The sequence below is a fragment of the Chanos chanos genome, chromosome 1 (genome assembly GCF_902362185.1).
Source record: "Chanos chanos chromosome 1, fChaCha1.1, whole genome shotgun sequence".
In the NCBI taxonomy this organism is placed as follows: domain Eukaryota; kingdom Metazoa; phylum Chordata; class Actinopteri; order Gonorynchiformes; family Chanidae; genus Chanos; species Chanos chanos.
Window position 1 is genome coordinate 18,853,759 of NC_044495.1, and position 16,485 is coordinate 18,870,243.

The 16,485-nt window shown below is 41.4% G+C and overlaps 2 protein-coding genes across 4 annotated transcripts; both read right to left on the bottom strand.

Annotated features, from left to right (window-relative positions):
- Positions 1–1,256: 1,256 nt before the first annotated feature.
- On the bottom strand, positions 1,257–5,330 carry slc35e3 (solute carrier family 35 member E3). Of its 2 annotated transcripts, XM_030776818.1 has the most exons (5): positions 4,429–5,330; positions 4,089–4,199; positions 3,385–3,543; positions 2,789–2,871; positions 1,257–1,896 (listed from the first exon to the last, which is right to left on the bottom strand). In XM_030776818.1, exons 1-5 carry the CDS (start codon positions 4,828–4,830, stop codon positions 1,710–1,712), a joined length of 942 nt encoding a protein of 313 aa, XP_030632678.1. In that variant the 5' UTR covers positions 4,831–5,330; the 3' UTR covers positions 1,257–1,709. The 2 variants fall into 2 exon arrangements, with proteins under 2 accessions (XP_030632678.1, XP_030632686.1); XM_030776826.1 differs by lacking the exon at positions 4,089–4,199.
- A 319-nt stretch (positions 5,331–5,649) lies between these two features.
- On the bottom strand, positions 5,650–15,380 carry nup107 (nucleoporin 107). 2 transcript variants are annotated; one of them, XM_030773695.1, is made up of 26 exons: positions 15,306–15,380; positions 14,951–15,021; positions 14,707–14,790; positions 14,218–14,330; positions 13,974–14,103; positions 13,683–13,786; positions 13,297–13,424; positions 12,900–12,948; positions 12,731–12,802; positions 12,426–12,514; positions 12,101–12,293; positions 10,460–10,547; positions 10,204–10,283; positions 9,680–9,739; positions 9,411–9,556; positions 9,089–9,137; positions 8,926–8,995; positions 8,717–8,832; positions 8,374–8,563; positions 7,856–7,968; positions 7,560–7,662; positions 7,190–7,350; positions 6,924–7,049; positions 6,541–6,654; positions 6,180–6,347; positions 5,650–5,829 (listed from the first exon to the last, which is right to left on the bottom strand). In XM_030773695.1, exons 1-26 carry the CDS (start codon positions 15,311–15,313, stop codon positions 5,722–5,724), a joined length of 2,733 nt encoding a protein of 910 aa, XP_030629555.1. In that variant the 5' UTR covers positions 15,314–15,380; the 3' UTR covers positions 5,650–5,721. The 2 variants fall into 2 exon arrangements, with proteins under 2 accessions (XP_030629555.1, XP_030629547.1); XM_030773687.1 differs by having other exon boundaries at positions 10,457–10,547.
- Between the last annotated feature and the right edge of the window lie 1,105 nt (positions 15,381–16,485).

Below are 16,485 nucleotides of genomic sequence, written 5' to 3' on the forward strand. Positions count from 1 at the left end.
TGAAGTCCCCTCTTGCTTCAAATGCTCCACCAGCATCACAGGCTCCAATAAACCCTCCATCACAGGACTGAATGACTACAGTCCTGTCGCTCTGATGTCTGTGGTCATAAAGTCCTTTGAACGACTGGTGTAAGCCCACCTGAAGAACGTCACAGGACACCTGCTGAACCCCTTACAGTTTGCCTACCAGGCAAACAGGTCAGCGGATGACACACTCAACATGGGATTGCACTACATCCTGCAACACCTTGACTGCCCAGGGACATATGCAAGGATCCTGTTTGTGGATTTCAGCTCAGCGTCCAACACCATTATTCCAGAAATCCTCTCCTCCTAACTCTCCTGGCTCACTGTATCCCACTCACTGATGCCATCTGTCAGTGGATCATCAGCTTCCTGACGGGCAGGAAACAGGTGAGGCTGGGGGAGGTCACTTCTGGTATGCGGACAGTCAGGACTGGTGCTCCCCAGGGATGTGTCCTCTCCCCACTGTTCTTCTCCCTCTCCCCCTCACAATATCCAACAGCCCTGTGTCAACTTTGTACACCAAAACTACCAGACACAGGAGCAGTTTCTTTCCTCATGCCGTCACCCTCATAAACAGCTGACCAGTATCATCTGCTATGCCATAGCTACTCTTTTTCTTCAGATAGTTATTACACCCTGCCTCACATCTACAAATACTGTGTTTTACAAATACTCAAACATCAGTTTCATTCCCATATGTGATGCAAACTATGGTTATTTGCACTACAACACACACTTGCACTTTATGTATATTGCTTGTACACTCGGTACTGTCTGTAAATAATATGTACATTGTCTGTATTGCTTGAGAGACACTTACAGCCAGAAACAAATTCCTTGTGTGTGTTAACATACTTGGCCAATAAATCTCATTCTGATTCTGAATGCTAAGGGTAAACTGAAACTGTCAAAATAGAGACAAAAATACATTGAGTAATTGTTACTCAACAAATCACTGATCAATTTCTTCAGACAACATAGGATAGAAGGTGACCTTTCACACACTTACATGTGATAATGAGACACCTGATAATATTCAGTAGAAAACATCCCCTTACTCCTGGACACAGCTCTCCCACAGAATTGATTTGCATTATTTTTCCCATAAACAAAAGAGCTGCAATCTATTTGGTATCTAATCTAGGAACATTCCATTCCTTTCCACTGTGGCAAGAACTTCATTCTCTCAGTAAAATACAATTTATTGTTGAGCACAGCATATGAAAAAGTACAACACTGCATAATGAATTCAAAGTAGTTAAAAAAAAAAAAAGAAAGAAACTACATGGACATTTGTACAGCATCAAAAGCGAAAGTTCACAACTTACAGTATATTTCGTTGATCATTTTGGCCCAAATACTGACAGTAATTCATCGGTATCTCCTGTTGATTTCAATCATATAAAAAAATAAAATACTTGGTGTAGGAATCCTTTAATATACATACAACCTAAACATTCAACTGAAATGTATATAGAAGTCCTCTTCCTCCAAAATCTAAACTAACTGTTTTAGGCCACAGAACCTTCTCTATCCCAGTGTTTGGTCAGTTTATTGGATTCCTTCCAGGAACCATCAAATGGTTGTCTTAAATGGCATTTCCACTGTCAGTATTAAGAAATGACAGATTTAGTGACTGACCACTGAGAGTGGCTGGCTCAGTGATTGGCACATCAAGGAGCTCATGGTCTTTGAGCAAGCCGGCTCTTGCCCTCCTCCTGTTCAGCCAGCTTAAAGTGAGTGTATGCCAAAATGCCTGAGAGGGTGCAGAGGATACCAAGGCCCTGGTTCAGTGACAGAGGGTCCTGGAAAAGCACATAACCGCCCAGGAGTGTGACACAGAATTTAAAATGTCCAAACATGTTGTAGCTGAGAGAGGTGGACGGTTAAGGTTCAATAATAGCGCCAAAATTCATTAAGTCAACTGACAACAGTTAATGGTTCCATTAAACTGATTGTTCCAAATGGCTTTGAAATGACTGTGGGATTAGAAGCCTGGATATTAGGAATCTTATCATTCTCCAAATGACCTCCATGAAATTAAGAGATTTGCATCAGTCCTTTTTCCAGGTCTCCCTGAAAACTACAATTATGCAAGACAAATCATTTCAGAAACTGTTCACTATTATTGTTTAAACTAACACATGGTTTCTGTTAAGGTGCCTATTACCTTGTGATAAACACCGCATAACAATAAAATCAAACTGGCAGTTAAGAAGGCATGAGTTGGGATGTAACAACAGCTCCTACTGCTGGTGACACTGTGAATTTTGTTTTCAGTCTGTGGCTATCTCGAACAGCATAAAAAGTTCTTAAGAGTTCTGATGAAGTCTGAGGATGTGTTCGAGAATTACTTTACACAAGTCGACAGGACCCGTATATTAGTTCATGACAAAAAACTGCATCATATGCAGTTCAATTTAAAGGTGATCTTTGACAACCATTATCCAAACATGTGGTTTTCAGCTCCCACTGTGCATAATGTGTACTGTAGTATGTACTGTCAATAAAATGCTGTTTAACACGGTCAGCTGGTATCTCAGACTGATTCCACTGAATAAATGATGAATAAGAAAGAAGCTCCTCCGCTGCACTAAGGTGTGTTCATAAGCCCTGAATGACTCCCCCAACAGTGAGCCCATTCACTTCCTGCTACACGGATCATGAGAGGAAGGTATTAAATTACCTGATACTCAGAAATGTGTGTGTGGGACAAAGGAGCTTTACCTTTGGCTCCAACTTAAAGAAAACTAAAGGATACGTGACTGGGGAAGTGTTTCCAATTATCCAGTATATGGACAAGTTCACCAAGAATGCAATGACCCCGGACAGCAGCACCATGACCTAGAAGGAAAACATCAATTATCAACAGTGGTACCAGTCAACAATGAGCAGTGTGTGTGGTAAATTCACAGCTTTACTTATGTATTGTGCACTGGTGTTACCTTAAACCTAGGCCCCAATGTAGTGTCATGCTATCTGTCCCCAAATAGAATCAGCAGGGCACTGCCCCATATTAAGTGACATTGACAACACTGGTCAATAGGTGTAGGGCTTGTGTCATATGAGGACAGTATAGATTTTTACCCCTTGAAAAAGACATCAAAAATCCTCTCCAAAAATATTAGTTGTTAAAACATGTTAATTTACAGTTGTATAAGAATAAATTTCAGCACATCACAACTCAAAATAGACCATGAAAGTGAAAAGATTATTGCTTCAAGCTAAGGAGCTATTTGAAGTCCACTCTCAAATATGAGTTTCTCTGTGTGAATGTGTGCATGATGTGTGTGTGTCTGTGAGTTTATTTTCCAGGTGGGGAAGGAGGTGTGTGTGATACAGAGGGAAGGCTCTTACCAAAGCCTTGATTGACCAGGGGCCAAAAATTCCCCCCTCCCCAGTAAGGGGCTCAAAGAAGGGCACCAGTGTGAGCAGGAAGGCAGAGGACATGGGGGCCTGGTAATAAAGCAGCTGCATGGAGTTCACTTGTAACTCATGCTGCTTTGCACCCACCCACTGCAACACAAATAATACAACAGCTTAATAATTCATGAAAATAACATTTTTTGATAAACAGGAATAACCCTAATGCTCATTAACTTCACATTATTCAAACTTGCGTAAGAGTGGAGACCAAAGAAACTGCATATTCATCTCTACGAAAGCCATTTAAGAACCTCTGTTAGAGAAACTTTTATGACATAGGCATAACAGTGTGTTCCAGTGTATGACTGAAATGACAAATAAATGAAGTTAAAACACATATAATATTTTGGTCCACTTCATTATAGCAGATGAATATACATATTAAAGATTAATGTTCATTAATCTGGCTTTTGCCATTTTGCTTCAAGTTTGTAATACACTGATGTGCACATTTCAACATTCATGATTTTTGGGAATTCATCCAGCGGGACAGAGGGCATTTAATTCCCTTTCAGTTTATTTCTGAACTCACTTTCTCATAGAATGATAGAATGTCTTGATTTTCAACACATCGATATTTAACAAAGGTAATAAGCATGTCTTTCCACCATCTCAATTCAGTAAAAGTCACCTACCACCTGGTATAGTGATGTGACAAGAACTCCCAGCGTGGCAAAAACCATACCTAGCAGATTAAACCGTACATCATAGTAAGAGTTTAATATGACACCAAGGGTGATGGGTACCTGTCAAAACAAAACACATTGTTTTGAGACCGGAAAAGACATGCGCTGTTTAACCAGTCCCACATTATTAGTTTCACCCGTATCCCCATTTTAGCAACTAAGAGTGACTTGCATTATTCATGTATGTGCAGCAAGAGTTCAACAAGGTGTTCAAGTCTGTCTTTAACCACCTAAGACCTGCAATCATTCTTTCTTAAGTTTCTTTTCTTGGCTTAATGTACGTACTTACCAAAGTCAGTTTAATCTTCGTGGAAAAGGTTTTGTTGTAGTAGAACGTTTGAATAACAATGATAACCGGTGTTGTCATTGCCTTAGCAAGTTGGTAAGTGCCTATAGTATTATTTTGGAGGGAAAGGTTGGTGAAAGCAACAAAACCGCAGAAGCTTAGTGCCAAGAGAATGATTTTGGTGGGTCGAATACTCTTTGGGGAAAAAATATCCATTTTCTGACACACGAAGAGTCCAAGCCCCGTAACCAGAAAATGAATGAGTGTCAAAGTCATGTTTGGAAACCCATAGTGGACATATATCCATTTGTTGATGAAAACGATGCATATTGACGAAAATAAATTGATCAACAATCCAGCCACAATTCGGCTATTATCAAAGAGGCCGCCAAGTCGAGTAGCCATTGCTCACAAACTTGCTATCCAGTGAGGGTGCTAATACTGGCGCTCCTGGCTTCCAGCTAATTCAGTCTGGTGACTGAAATGTTCAGCGTTAGCTACCTTTTACCATTACGTCGGTAGCATCACTGGGCGTTCCACTGACTTCTAAACATTCACCTGACTCACCATGTGTTCCCTAAAAAAGATTACGTTGGAGACTACAAAGTTATTGACTGATACGATGGTGACAAGTTAAGGCTTTTCAACTGGACATAACGGCGTGACATCATAAAAGCGACGCTGAGTCTGCGCCACGTCAGTGATCCTGAGCGCCCTCTTCTGGACAACGACACACTGGGCGTTTCTTGATACGGAGTACGTCAAGCACGGACTCCAATTCTTGGAGGTTCGGACTTGGCAAGTTCAGCTCGGGGTTCCAAACTGCAGGATACAGTACTTGACTACCCAAGTCCGCACAAGTCACCGCCTGTTCCTTCGTTGATAAAACCCACGAATCGATAACACTTCCGGGTATTTCATCTGTACTTGGCCAAAGCGAACTTTGAATTGGAACAATTCTTGGGCTGTGACTGATGACGTTTCACAAGTCCATGGAAACGCAAGTACAGAGAAAAACACATATTGAGAAACGCCCACTACCAGCCTTGTTACCAGCCTCATAAAAATGTTCGAACGTGTCATGTGTTACTATATTACTCCTTTTGGGTGTTGGTTGCAGACAGATTTACAACTTCAGAAATAAGCAGCAGTTTCTCCACCCCCGTAAAAAAAATGTACATAGAAACAATACTTCAAAAAAGTCACAAATCTTTATTTATCACAAAATGATAACAACACAGTTAGATTATTTTCAAACACACAACACAAAAGACAGAGAGAGAGAGAGAGAGATACTCAGGGCTGAATTTCATATCCCAAGGGATCCAGGTCTTTATCAAGTAAGAGCAGGGAGGACTCTCTCATCTTCTGAAGGAATTTCTGTAACTCTTCCTTTGAAAAGACCTGAGATGGATTTAAAAAATAAAAAAAATAAAATGAGACGTGTACAATCTGCATCTGTATTTTGTTAGGTTCAAACATTCTCGAATTTTAACAAATTACTTTAATAAAAAGTGGGGTTTTTTTGTGCAGTTTGAAGAAATCATTATGCTTCAACACCCACACCTTTTGTTTGTATTTCAGAGTCCACATGATTGAGCCAATAAATAAGTTTGTTCAGTAACCATGGAAAACATATTACATAATTATAGCTATAGGATCCTATAATATATAAACTGACTGATGCTTTGCAGTCTAACAGCGATGTGGCCATAAAGGATTTGATGACACAGGGTTGGAACGCAAATACATACATCATAAAGACGATGCTGGTCAGAGGCAATGATGTCGGCTAAGCGCAGACTCTCCTGGTGGCGTTCTGTGCGTTGGAGCACGGTGAGTAGGAGGAAGGCCATCATAGGCAGACACAGACGCCGCAGTAAACTCATCTGATGAGAACGTTCAGGGTTGTCCTCCGCATCCTGTATGGGAGACAGGGTTTTCATGTGTTCCGTCACACTGACACAAGAATAACCTTTGTCATCAAACAAATCAAAATGATTTGAACTACTGGTATAACTGGGTTTTCACTGGCACACTTCTACATTCACACGAAAGTGCATTAGCATCAAGTCAATCGGTGGTGTTCTGTAGAGTGGTAGGGCTTCCTCTCACCTCTCTGACATCGACCATCCAGCCCCCATCCACAAATAACAGGACGTTATAGATCCTCTCCTTCACATCCTCAGTCAGAGCCTCTAAACGCCCTTTCCAGTTATCATGCTCCATCTAAAAGACAGATGGACAGACACAAGTGGCTGAAGATATTGCAAATGTTTCTCTATGTATCGGAAAGTCGTGTCCTTGACCACGGTTTGTGGTCAACCATGCAGGTTGTGCTAAGTTTGTGCTAAGGATATGCTTAAGTCCATTCATAAGTTTTACATTAAGAAAGTTGAACACCCAGTGTTGTAGGCTGAGCACAGCAGACTGGTATTCAGTTATAGCTCTTGAGTGAGTGACAGTAAAAGATGGCAGTGTTGGAGAGTAGCTCGGACCTTGTACTCTTTCTCCTTCATCTCATGGGCAACCTTCTCTGTGAACTTGGCCTGAGCAGGCAAGGTGGGCTTCACTGGAGGAGAGTTCATATGCCTGAACCAATCATTAAAGGCTTCATGTGCCTCCTACAAAACACACACACATGCCGTAAAGATTAAGAGGATGCAACACTGCGTGGGACACAAGAGTTACGAAATCCTATCAAATGCAACTATCCGTCAAACCAGTAAATCAATGTATTCGACACAAGGGTAGAGCTCCTCACCAGGTAAGCTCGGATACACAGGTGCTCACGAATAGCATTCTCATCCTCAGCAGGAAGGGGCAGGTCCATGCCCTGCTCTTCCCATTGGCGGCAGACTTCAGGCATGGAGTCCTCCGGCACCTTGGCAAATACCAGCTTAGCGGCATCGTGTTTTTTGGAAGCTGGGACGGATAAAAACAAACAGATCAATAGCTTCAGTGTGATATTATGGCTGGTTTGGTTTAATAAGAGATTGGCCATTGTCTAATGTCAGACAAGTACCAATCTTTTAGGAAGCAAGCCCACAGTTTATCAGAAGTATTGCAGCTGCTTTCTTATGCCTGATCCCAATATGTATCACGATCATGAAGTGGATTAATCCAGTACCCACCAAGGAACTTTCTCATGATGGCATTGCTCTGTTTCAGTGCCTCAGCTCGCTGGGCGGGGTCAAACAATAACCAATCAATCACATCAATCTTCTGTTGATCCTCCTATCAGAGTAGAGAGGAATGCAGAGGTGTGTGTGAGCACATCGCTAATATGCTTAATATTGTAGCAATAGTAACATATTTCTTCAGTTCTTAGGTTCTTCATCAATTCTGAAAAAATACAATACTTAAGAATAATGTTATAGTATAAACCTAGACTGTGACATGGATCTGTGTGTGTGTTTGTGTGTAGTACCGCTGTGGTCCCTGAATCCAATGCAGGGGTGAGGTCATGGTGGGCAAACTCGTCAGTATCTCTCTCCCTGATGGTCTCCACCACTGTCTTAGTGACAGCAGCCACATCGAGGCCTGAGGAGCAGCAGCACACCATTAAACAACAGCACCATTCACAAGACACCACTCTCCTCTCTTTTATTATCGGAATCCACTGAAGGATGTTTCACTGAAGGATCTCAAAGCAAGACTGAGGCACACATATGCAAAGCAATAACGAAGACAACTTTAAGACACCGTCAATGTTAGGACAGTAGCTATAAGTAAGGAGTTTCTGTTCAAACCTCCATCAAAAATCTAAAAATAATAACCCATCCCTATTTTTTCACTTCATATCTGGTTAGAGTCAAGCCTGGTACGGCAAGCACTCCTGTCCTGTTCAGCACTCTTTATGACAGCGTACTGGGTTTTTACTGAGCGTCCTATTAGAGATGGAGATTGACACCATCCTCTTACAGGCCTCGCTCCACCTGTTCGTACCTGCTTGGCGGGCCAGCTCCAAACAGTGCTTTCGTTGCTCGGTCTCCGTCACCTCCTCCAGGAACTGGGCATACTGGGTAACGGCCGTGTCGGGAGGTAAGTGACTGACATAGAAGGCGATCAGATCAATCTGCTTATCTCTGATCAGCAACCCAATGTAGGCTTTCAACACATCAACCGACACCTCCTCCTGAGAGGTGCAAGCCAGAGAGATAACAGAAGGAGAAAGAGAGAAAGCGTAGAATGGGTATTGAAAACTATTACAGTCTCTACATAGCTGAAAACAACCCACGTAACTGTTTAAGGAATACAACGCGCTGGTGACTCGGAGCTTTCGAAATACCTTGAGCTGCATGCCCAAACTTCTGTAAAACAGCACCAGGTGAGTCATGAAGCGAAGAAGATGGGAAGGTAACGCTGGACTCCTTCTTAGCCAATCACTGAACTCCTCAAGCAGACCTGTGGCACATACATAACATCATACTGAGCTTAAGCCAACTGGCACTACCCATTATACAGATATAAAATGAAATTATGAAAAAACAAGCATACCATCCAGATCTCCAAGAATGACAAATTTCTGAATAATGTGGTAATGTTCTTTGGTTGCCTCCAAAACTCTCTAAAACATATGTGAGAAAGAAAAGTTTAAAAGGCAGATTCATTTACAGACTGAATGCCACTGGTGCCAACACTCCCAGTCACCCATACTCACCTTGGACTCAGTTGCTTGCAGTTCTTCAAACACTTTTTCCAATGTCCAGCTGTAAAAAGGTAGTAAGCTCTGAATTATTTTCTACAGAAACAGAACATTTTACAAAAATGACCTGTAACAAATATTGTAAGAGAACAGCACAAACATCACAGAAAGGGATTTTGTAAGTGATCCTTTAAAAGAGTTTCATGAACTGTTCTTCTACATGAGTGAAGTAACTGCCACTTTGTGTTCTACAACCAAACCTCATTGCAGTCAAAACTATCCACTACCACCTAACATTTCTCTGGATTTGGAGGTTTCTTCAGGCTGTTGGACTCACTTGGCCTCCAGGTACTCTCTGGGCAGTTCCTCTAGTTCCTCACTGGCCATGCCAGAGGACCGAATCTCCTGCTCCACCAGAGAGTCCACCAGCACTCGGAAATACGCCCAGACCGTGTCCTCCCATGACTCACACACTGGCAAAAGCTACAGAAAGAGAGAAAGAGAGACACAGAGAGGGAGAGTGGGTGAATGAGAGTAGGTGAGAGAGCAAGCAAGGGAGAGCTCAGATGACAGTCAGTAATGTGTAAACCATATCCAGCAGCATACCTGCTTGAGGTTTCCACTCAGGACAGCATAGATGGCTCTTTCGTATCTGTTGAACTGCTCCTGAAAGTAGAGAAATAAACACGAAAGAGTCACGCATCACGTTTAGATGACTAGTCGCAGAGTCTGGTCTTGGAAGAATCAGTACAATAACTAAATATATAGGTTGCATTTCTTAGCAAAATTACCATTTTCATCATAAACCACTTTAGGTCCAGAATGAGTCCCTGTTCTCTGTGTTAGAATGAGTCCCTGTTCTCTGTGTTAGAATGACTCCCTATACCCTGTGTTAGAATGACTCCCTGTACCCTGTGTTAGAATGACTCCCTATACCCTGTGTTAGAATGACTCCCTGTACCCTGTGTTAGAATGAGTCCCTGTTCTCCTTGTTAGAATGAGTCCCTGTTCTCCATGTTAGAATGAGTCCCTGTTCTCCATGTTAGAATGAGTCCCTGTTCTCCATGTTAGAATGAGTCCCTGTTCTGTGTTAGACACTGTGAATATATTAAGAGGCTGACTCAGCTGACCTCATCTGCCATCCTCCAGCAGCACACCTTCCACACTGCCCTGTGAGGGTTTCCTTCCACATGCTGTAGTACTGCACCATCTACACAGACATAGGCACAATATCAAACAAGGTCTTTCCACAAAAAATGTTGGATAGCCATTTGGATAAAATCTATTCAGTTTGAACAAAAGGTTTCACGTGATACCATAAGAGAAAACACAGCACTGAGAGAGGGAGACAGAGAGAGAAAAAAAAACAGTAAGAGAACTCACCACCGTTAATGTTAGGGTCATGATAAAGTTTCCAGCCTTCCAGTGTAGCTGCACGCCATGCCTGTCCACAGCGTTTACACAGTCTTTGAGCCTAAACACACACACACACACACACACACACACACAACACGCATCGGGATTTTAATATTTGTTAAAGATGAAAGTGGACACTACTGTGATCATTAAGATACCTTTTCCCTGTTATCAGGTCAAGAAGTGCAAAAGACATTGAAAACACAGAGGCAGTATGCACAGCACTGGAAATGGTTTTCAGTACAGTCAAATTAAGGTTTGGGATTGTCATCACATAACAACATCACAGCCTTTTCTGTTTGGTTAACTTTGCTCTGCCTTCAAGCATACGATGTGGAACTGATTTTGATTTACTTCTTCCAATGCGTTCATAAGTATACATTGTCATATGTATGTGTTGCATCCTAGGGCTGGGCGAGAAAACGATAACAATAATTATCGTGATATAATTTTCCTTGATAGAGATAAAACAAATGTTTGATAAATGTTCGATGTGATTCATTTCCATGCTTAGATAGCGTGCACAGAAATGAATCAGGTCTGCATGTGGTGTTTACCGACAGGCTTGTAGTTGGAGCTGAATAAGCACAATAAGTGAAATGTGCGACACCAAGGAAAAAGCAGTGCCCATCACCCACTCAAAGGAAGAAGATATCGTCAACAAAAAAACGTCACTCAACTTCAGCAGTTTAGAGATATACTGGCTATTGACAATCTGACAAAAAACAGGCCGGCATGCACTGCAAACTGTGCCGAAGACATGTGCCATCAAAGACAGGCAACACCAGAACCTGTTTCATCATTTGAAACAATATCACCCGTTAGAACACGCAAAGAGTAAGAAATTACAGTCCCAAACAAGTGCTTTTAGTGGACCCTCGACAAGCACCAGGCCAGTACCCAGTGCAAGTACCCAGCAGCAAACGATCGTATCAGCATTTTCCAGCACCGTGCCTTACGACAAAAAAACGAGAAGACACGAAGACATCAGACATCCAATTGCATTGCTTCCCATTAGCAGTGTCAAACCACAAAATGTTTTAAACCGTCTGTACGAAGGATTTGGCATGCTGACCAGAATGAAGATTTCTTTGTCTATTTATTGTTTTATTTATTGACATTATCCTTTAAAACACTTTTAAACTTTGCAGTCTGAGCTATCTTACATGTGTGCTGTATCACACTGCAGCACTTAATTTTTCTATTAAGATATTTATTTTGTTGAGAAAAAAGGACTGAAAAAGGATTTTACTTCATTTTACTCATGCATATTTTGATGTTGAAAAAAGATTTTCATCATTATAATTGTTTTGAATATTCTACCTCAGATTTGTGAAATGTTCCGCTATTTGGCAAGTGTTTGTCATGTTCTGACCACAAAGAATAGCTTAAAACCACAATTAACGGTCTGGTTTCTTCAAATGTCACTCAAGAGCAAACATCAGCCTTTAAACTTGAAAGAAATAACGATTTGACATTTATTGTGATGATTATCGGTATCAACTGACAGAAAATTTTTTATCGTGATAACATCTTTGGCCATATTGACCAGCCCTACTGCATCCCTCAAATTTTCACTTTAGACACACACATAAAACGACACATGCCCACCTCATCGGTCATGCCAGCTCTTATAAGAGTGAAGAGGTATTTGAGCAGTCTGGCATCGTCCTCTCTGTCCAGGTCTGCCAGGGGTCTCTTCTGTCTGATTGGTGCATCTGGGTCCAGTTCAGTGACTAGAGGTCTGCTGAAGCCTGAGTTTGTCTGGCCTCTCCTCAGCTTCAGAGTGTGTAAAGTGTTCTCCCTTCAAGAGACAAACACAAATAGGTGCTTCACTGGTATCCAGAAAGAGGCTGCAAGTTCTCCATAAACTTCAAATTTGTAGTAAACAACACATGATTAAGAACTCACTTCGATGTGACACAGACCCACTTACCAGCACACAGATTTGGCATAATACTCAATGTTATCTGAGAAGTCTCCAATTTCGTCTTTTGCGATGCTCTCCAGCCAATCCACAACCAGCTACAGGAAAAAAACCCCAACAGATATCCAATTACACATGTTAGGTGTGGATACTTTAATATACCTTCAACTTAAAATAAAGAGTGGGAAAAGTGTACACATAAAATCATTTCACATCGATAAGAGACCTTATCAGCACAGATGAAGCCTGGGACAGTAGGTCAATAGCAGTATTGTGTCGGTTTGACTGTATCAAGTTAATAAATATGTTTTTACCTGACTCTGTCTCACCACACTGTCTCTCTGAAACAGCTGCTCCATCACAACCTTCTCACTCTCACTGGGAGCCTGACAGAGAGATGCCACATTCAGTTATACACACACACACACACACACATATGTGCACCCCCACCTGCATACATGCATATACATGTTGTATACTTACAGCCACATCCATCATGATATCATCTTCCAGTGCTGACTGTACTCTGTCTCTGAAAGTAGAGAAAGAGGTCTGGTTCAGTCAAATGACTGTACAATCAACCTCAGTGCCTCCAATTTATTTACACACAGACAAATGGAAGAAGATATGGAAAAAGAAACCCACAATGATTGAGAATGTAGCAACAAATTAGCTCTTCAAACTTCTTCAAACCCAGTCTAAGAATCTCAGGTCCTGCTGGTTTTTGGCCTCGCCTCATTAATATAGTCCTCCCCCCCCACAACATGTGTTGACAACAGTTGTGTAGATTCTTCAACCAATGAGATATGACAATGCTTGGCTGACATAAAAAGAAGCAGGGCCAGCTACGAAGAACCTTATGTGAGAAACGCGTACATACTTATACAAAGACGTGATGAGGCGCCAAGTGACCATCTCTTGCTGCAGGAGCCAAGTGATGCTGGCCGTCTTTGAGGACTTCTGCTGTCCTGGAGCAGACCTAAGGACTAGCTTCTGCAGCATACTGACCTATTAATAAAATACACACACACACACATATACATATATACAGACAAACACACACACAAATATAAGGACAAACACACCCCAAATTACATTATATCTACAAAAATCTCAGTTCCTCAGCTTTTATCAATGCATAACTATGTGTTGCTGCTACTCTAGCAGCAGATTAAGGGACGCATGTGTTAACACCTTAAGTGTGACAAATGTAAGAATACTGATCCAGGGCAGCAGAAATGCAGGGAAACACACAGAACTCTCTACCTTGTCCTGGCAGACGGCCTCATACTCCTCCAGCAGGTCAAAGACAGCACTGGATGAGTGGCGCAAGAATGACTGCAGGAACTCTGGGAACAGGCTGAGACAAGCTGCACAACAATAAGAGAAAAAGAGAGTAAGTAAGATCAAAATTAAATATTAGGCTATTCAAAATGCAGAAAAAAACCTTCTCTCCCTGAAGACTCCTTCACATCTTGACATCCTTGAGCCACAATATAAATAATATTAAGTAATGAAAAAAAATAAAAAACGTCATGAGTGTGTAAGTCTGCATACCAGCTTCTCCAGGATCTTCTTCCTTCAACATAACAGCACTCGTGTTGACGTCATTAGTAAAACTAGTATCTCCAAGGCCAGACAGTGGAGATGGGTAAAGGCTGTTAGTCCAGTCACTGTCATCCAAATTCTGTTATTTCAGAGGAGAAAGTGAGAGCTTGTCACATTACAATGACAATACAGCCCTACAGACCATTCAATAGGGAGAAACTTTATCAATAACAGCATCAAAAGGAACACTCACCGTCATGCTCAGGCTGCCCGTAGGCCGAGGTGTGTTGACATATCGAGAAAATCTGCTTCCAGTACCCAAGATAGCAGAAACATCTGGGTTTCTAAGAGCACTCTTAGGGGTGACTGTGTAAACAAAACACACACACAGATATGGATTGTCTGTACGCTTGGGAAAGTGGTTAAGATGCTAGATGATTAACAATATTCTCCATTTAGTCAGTGGAACACAATGTTTGGTTGTGTACTTTTTTTTTTTATTCCCAACGGTAATGGATTCATATGCATAAGTAATGAAAGCAATCATTAGAGTTTTTATTCTTTGGTTATGTCATGCACACAAGCACACATTAAATCAGGTTGTAATAGTATATAATTTGACTGCCGTGGGAAAAAAAAAAAACAATTTTGGGCTTAATTGATGTTCTGCACCATTTTGTTGTCAACAGCCAGAGCAAAGCAAAAAGCAACGAGCCATGACGTTCTGTGGTTGAGAACTTACATGACTGTTTGAAATGGGAGCCAGGTGTCCGGGCTGTTCGTGCAGGTGTTGTGGTACCTGGAGTACCATCTTGGGCCACGGGGACTGATAAGAAAGATTTAAGGAACATACAACCTACCGGCAAACACATCACAAGTACCATACGTGTACTAAAAGAAATTATGGACATGTTTTGGAAGATATGACATTCATTATGAATGACAAAAGTGTAGACCACAAGTCAAGCAAGTGCTGTTTCGGATACATGCCACCCTACGTGCGGCTTGCGTTACTTCGGAGTCCCGAACAACTGGTGATCTCAACCAACTTTGCCCCCTGCAAGAGGAGTATAAGTTTGTTAACAACAACTGAAAAATAGTCAGTACGCACCAAAAGTACATTATGTTGTTCAGCGACAATTACTAAAGACAACAAGTTCCATCAACAACAGTATATCGTATGCTAAGTATTCAGAGGACCTTTCAGTTTGACATGTGAAGTCAACTGAATCGTTAGGTTAAAGCGTAAGCGGACGCCCAAGCCTCTAAACAAATCAGATAGTTAAGTTACGATGTACAACGTTGTGGCTGATTTTTAAACAAATCCAAAGTGAAAATTACCATTCCATGGTGGCCAGGCAAAGTCGGAAAGCTAGTCAATGTTGCTAACTATGAAGCATGTATCCTGTCTCTCTTCCCGCTCGACCAGGAATTTCAATCACACTCAGAATAAGTCGCTCTTACTCGCTTATTGTTGAGGTACGGATATTCTTTCCTTAACCTTTGGTCATGAACACTGCACTTAATGAAAAGCTTGACTAAATTTACTACATCGAGTAAACAGCCAAATGATATCAAGATAAAACTACAGAACCCTCTCCTTATATGTTATTGAAATTTCATCGACTCTATCGATGTGCTACAGTAATGCCTTAAATCTCTGAAAGGACCATACGTCACACCAACATGTTGATGCTACCAATTTCCTCACAGCGCCACCCCCAAGAAGCTAAGAAAGTGAATCCCTCTAAATTTCTGATAACACTTGAACTGTCATTATTTAAGGCCTCAAATGTCATTTGAAACGTATTTCTACTTGTAATGGTAAAATTAGCATGGTCCTGTACACTGCCACTCTACCAAGCCACCTGGGAGGAAAAAAATAGTCCTATATCGTTGTTGTCTGCTTTTCTGGAGGACGGGAAATCCAAGTCCAGCTCAGCATTTCCTGGTGGTCCAAAATAACGTCAGACTGGTGTAATGCAGACTTTTCCAGGATGTTGTAAATGAATGAAAAATTCCACCCTGAGAGAAAGAGGACCTCTGCATCTAAGCAATAATATAAATAAAACACACAGATTTACTTTTCTTTCTGAATACAATGGTATACCAATGAATCTCACATCTGAATGGGCAGTCTGAGGACCTAAATGAAGAGTGCAAATGACTCCCATACACTTTCACTTGTCTTTGGAACTCGTGCTGCAAAAACCTAAATATTGTTCTGCCTGTATCTACGAAAGTTCCACTTCAGTTCATTATCTGAGTGACATCAGTTATTAGTCATGACAGTGAATATTAAGTTTACCAAATATATTTGTTTTGATTTTCTGTCCATGTGCCATGCAACTGCCTGTCTGCCAAGTGATGGAAATTCTATGTTCATCAGTAAACCTTACCTGTGGGCAAAAGCTTTCCTCTTCTCTACATTTATGTAAAGTACATGTGTCATAGTAGACAACATTAAACCAACATTTTTATTGGGCTGGCAAAAACAATAAACAAAACATTCAAGTGGCAA

Coding starts and splice junctions, on each gene's coding strand:
- nup107 (XM_030773687.1), bottom strand. Junction 14,104..14,217: donor CGGGCAGCCTGAGCATGACG/GTGAGTGTTCCT, acceptor CTGAAATAACAG/AATTTGGATGACAGTGACTG. Junction 9,138..9,410: donor AGAGAGTACCTGGAGGCCAA/GTGAGTCCAACA, acceptor ACCTTTTTACAG/CTGGACATTGGAAAAAGTGT.
- slc35e3 (XM_030776818.1), bottom strand. CDS start 4,830: ATGGCTACTCGACTTGGCGGCCTCTTTGATAATAGCCGAATTGTGGCT. Junction 4,200..4,428: donor CGAAGATTAAACTGACTTTG/GTAAGTACGTAC, acceptor TTGTTTTGACAG/GTACCCATCACCCTTGGTGT. Junction 3,544..4,088: donor TCACATCACTATACCAGGTG/GTAGGTGACTTT, acceptor TTTGTGTTGCAG/TGGGTGGGTGCAAAGCAGCA.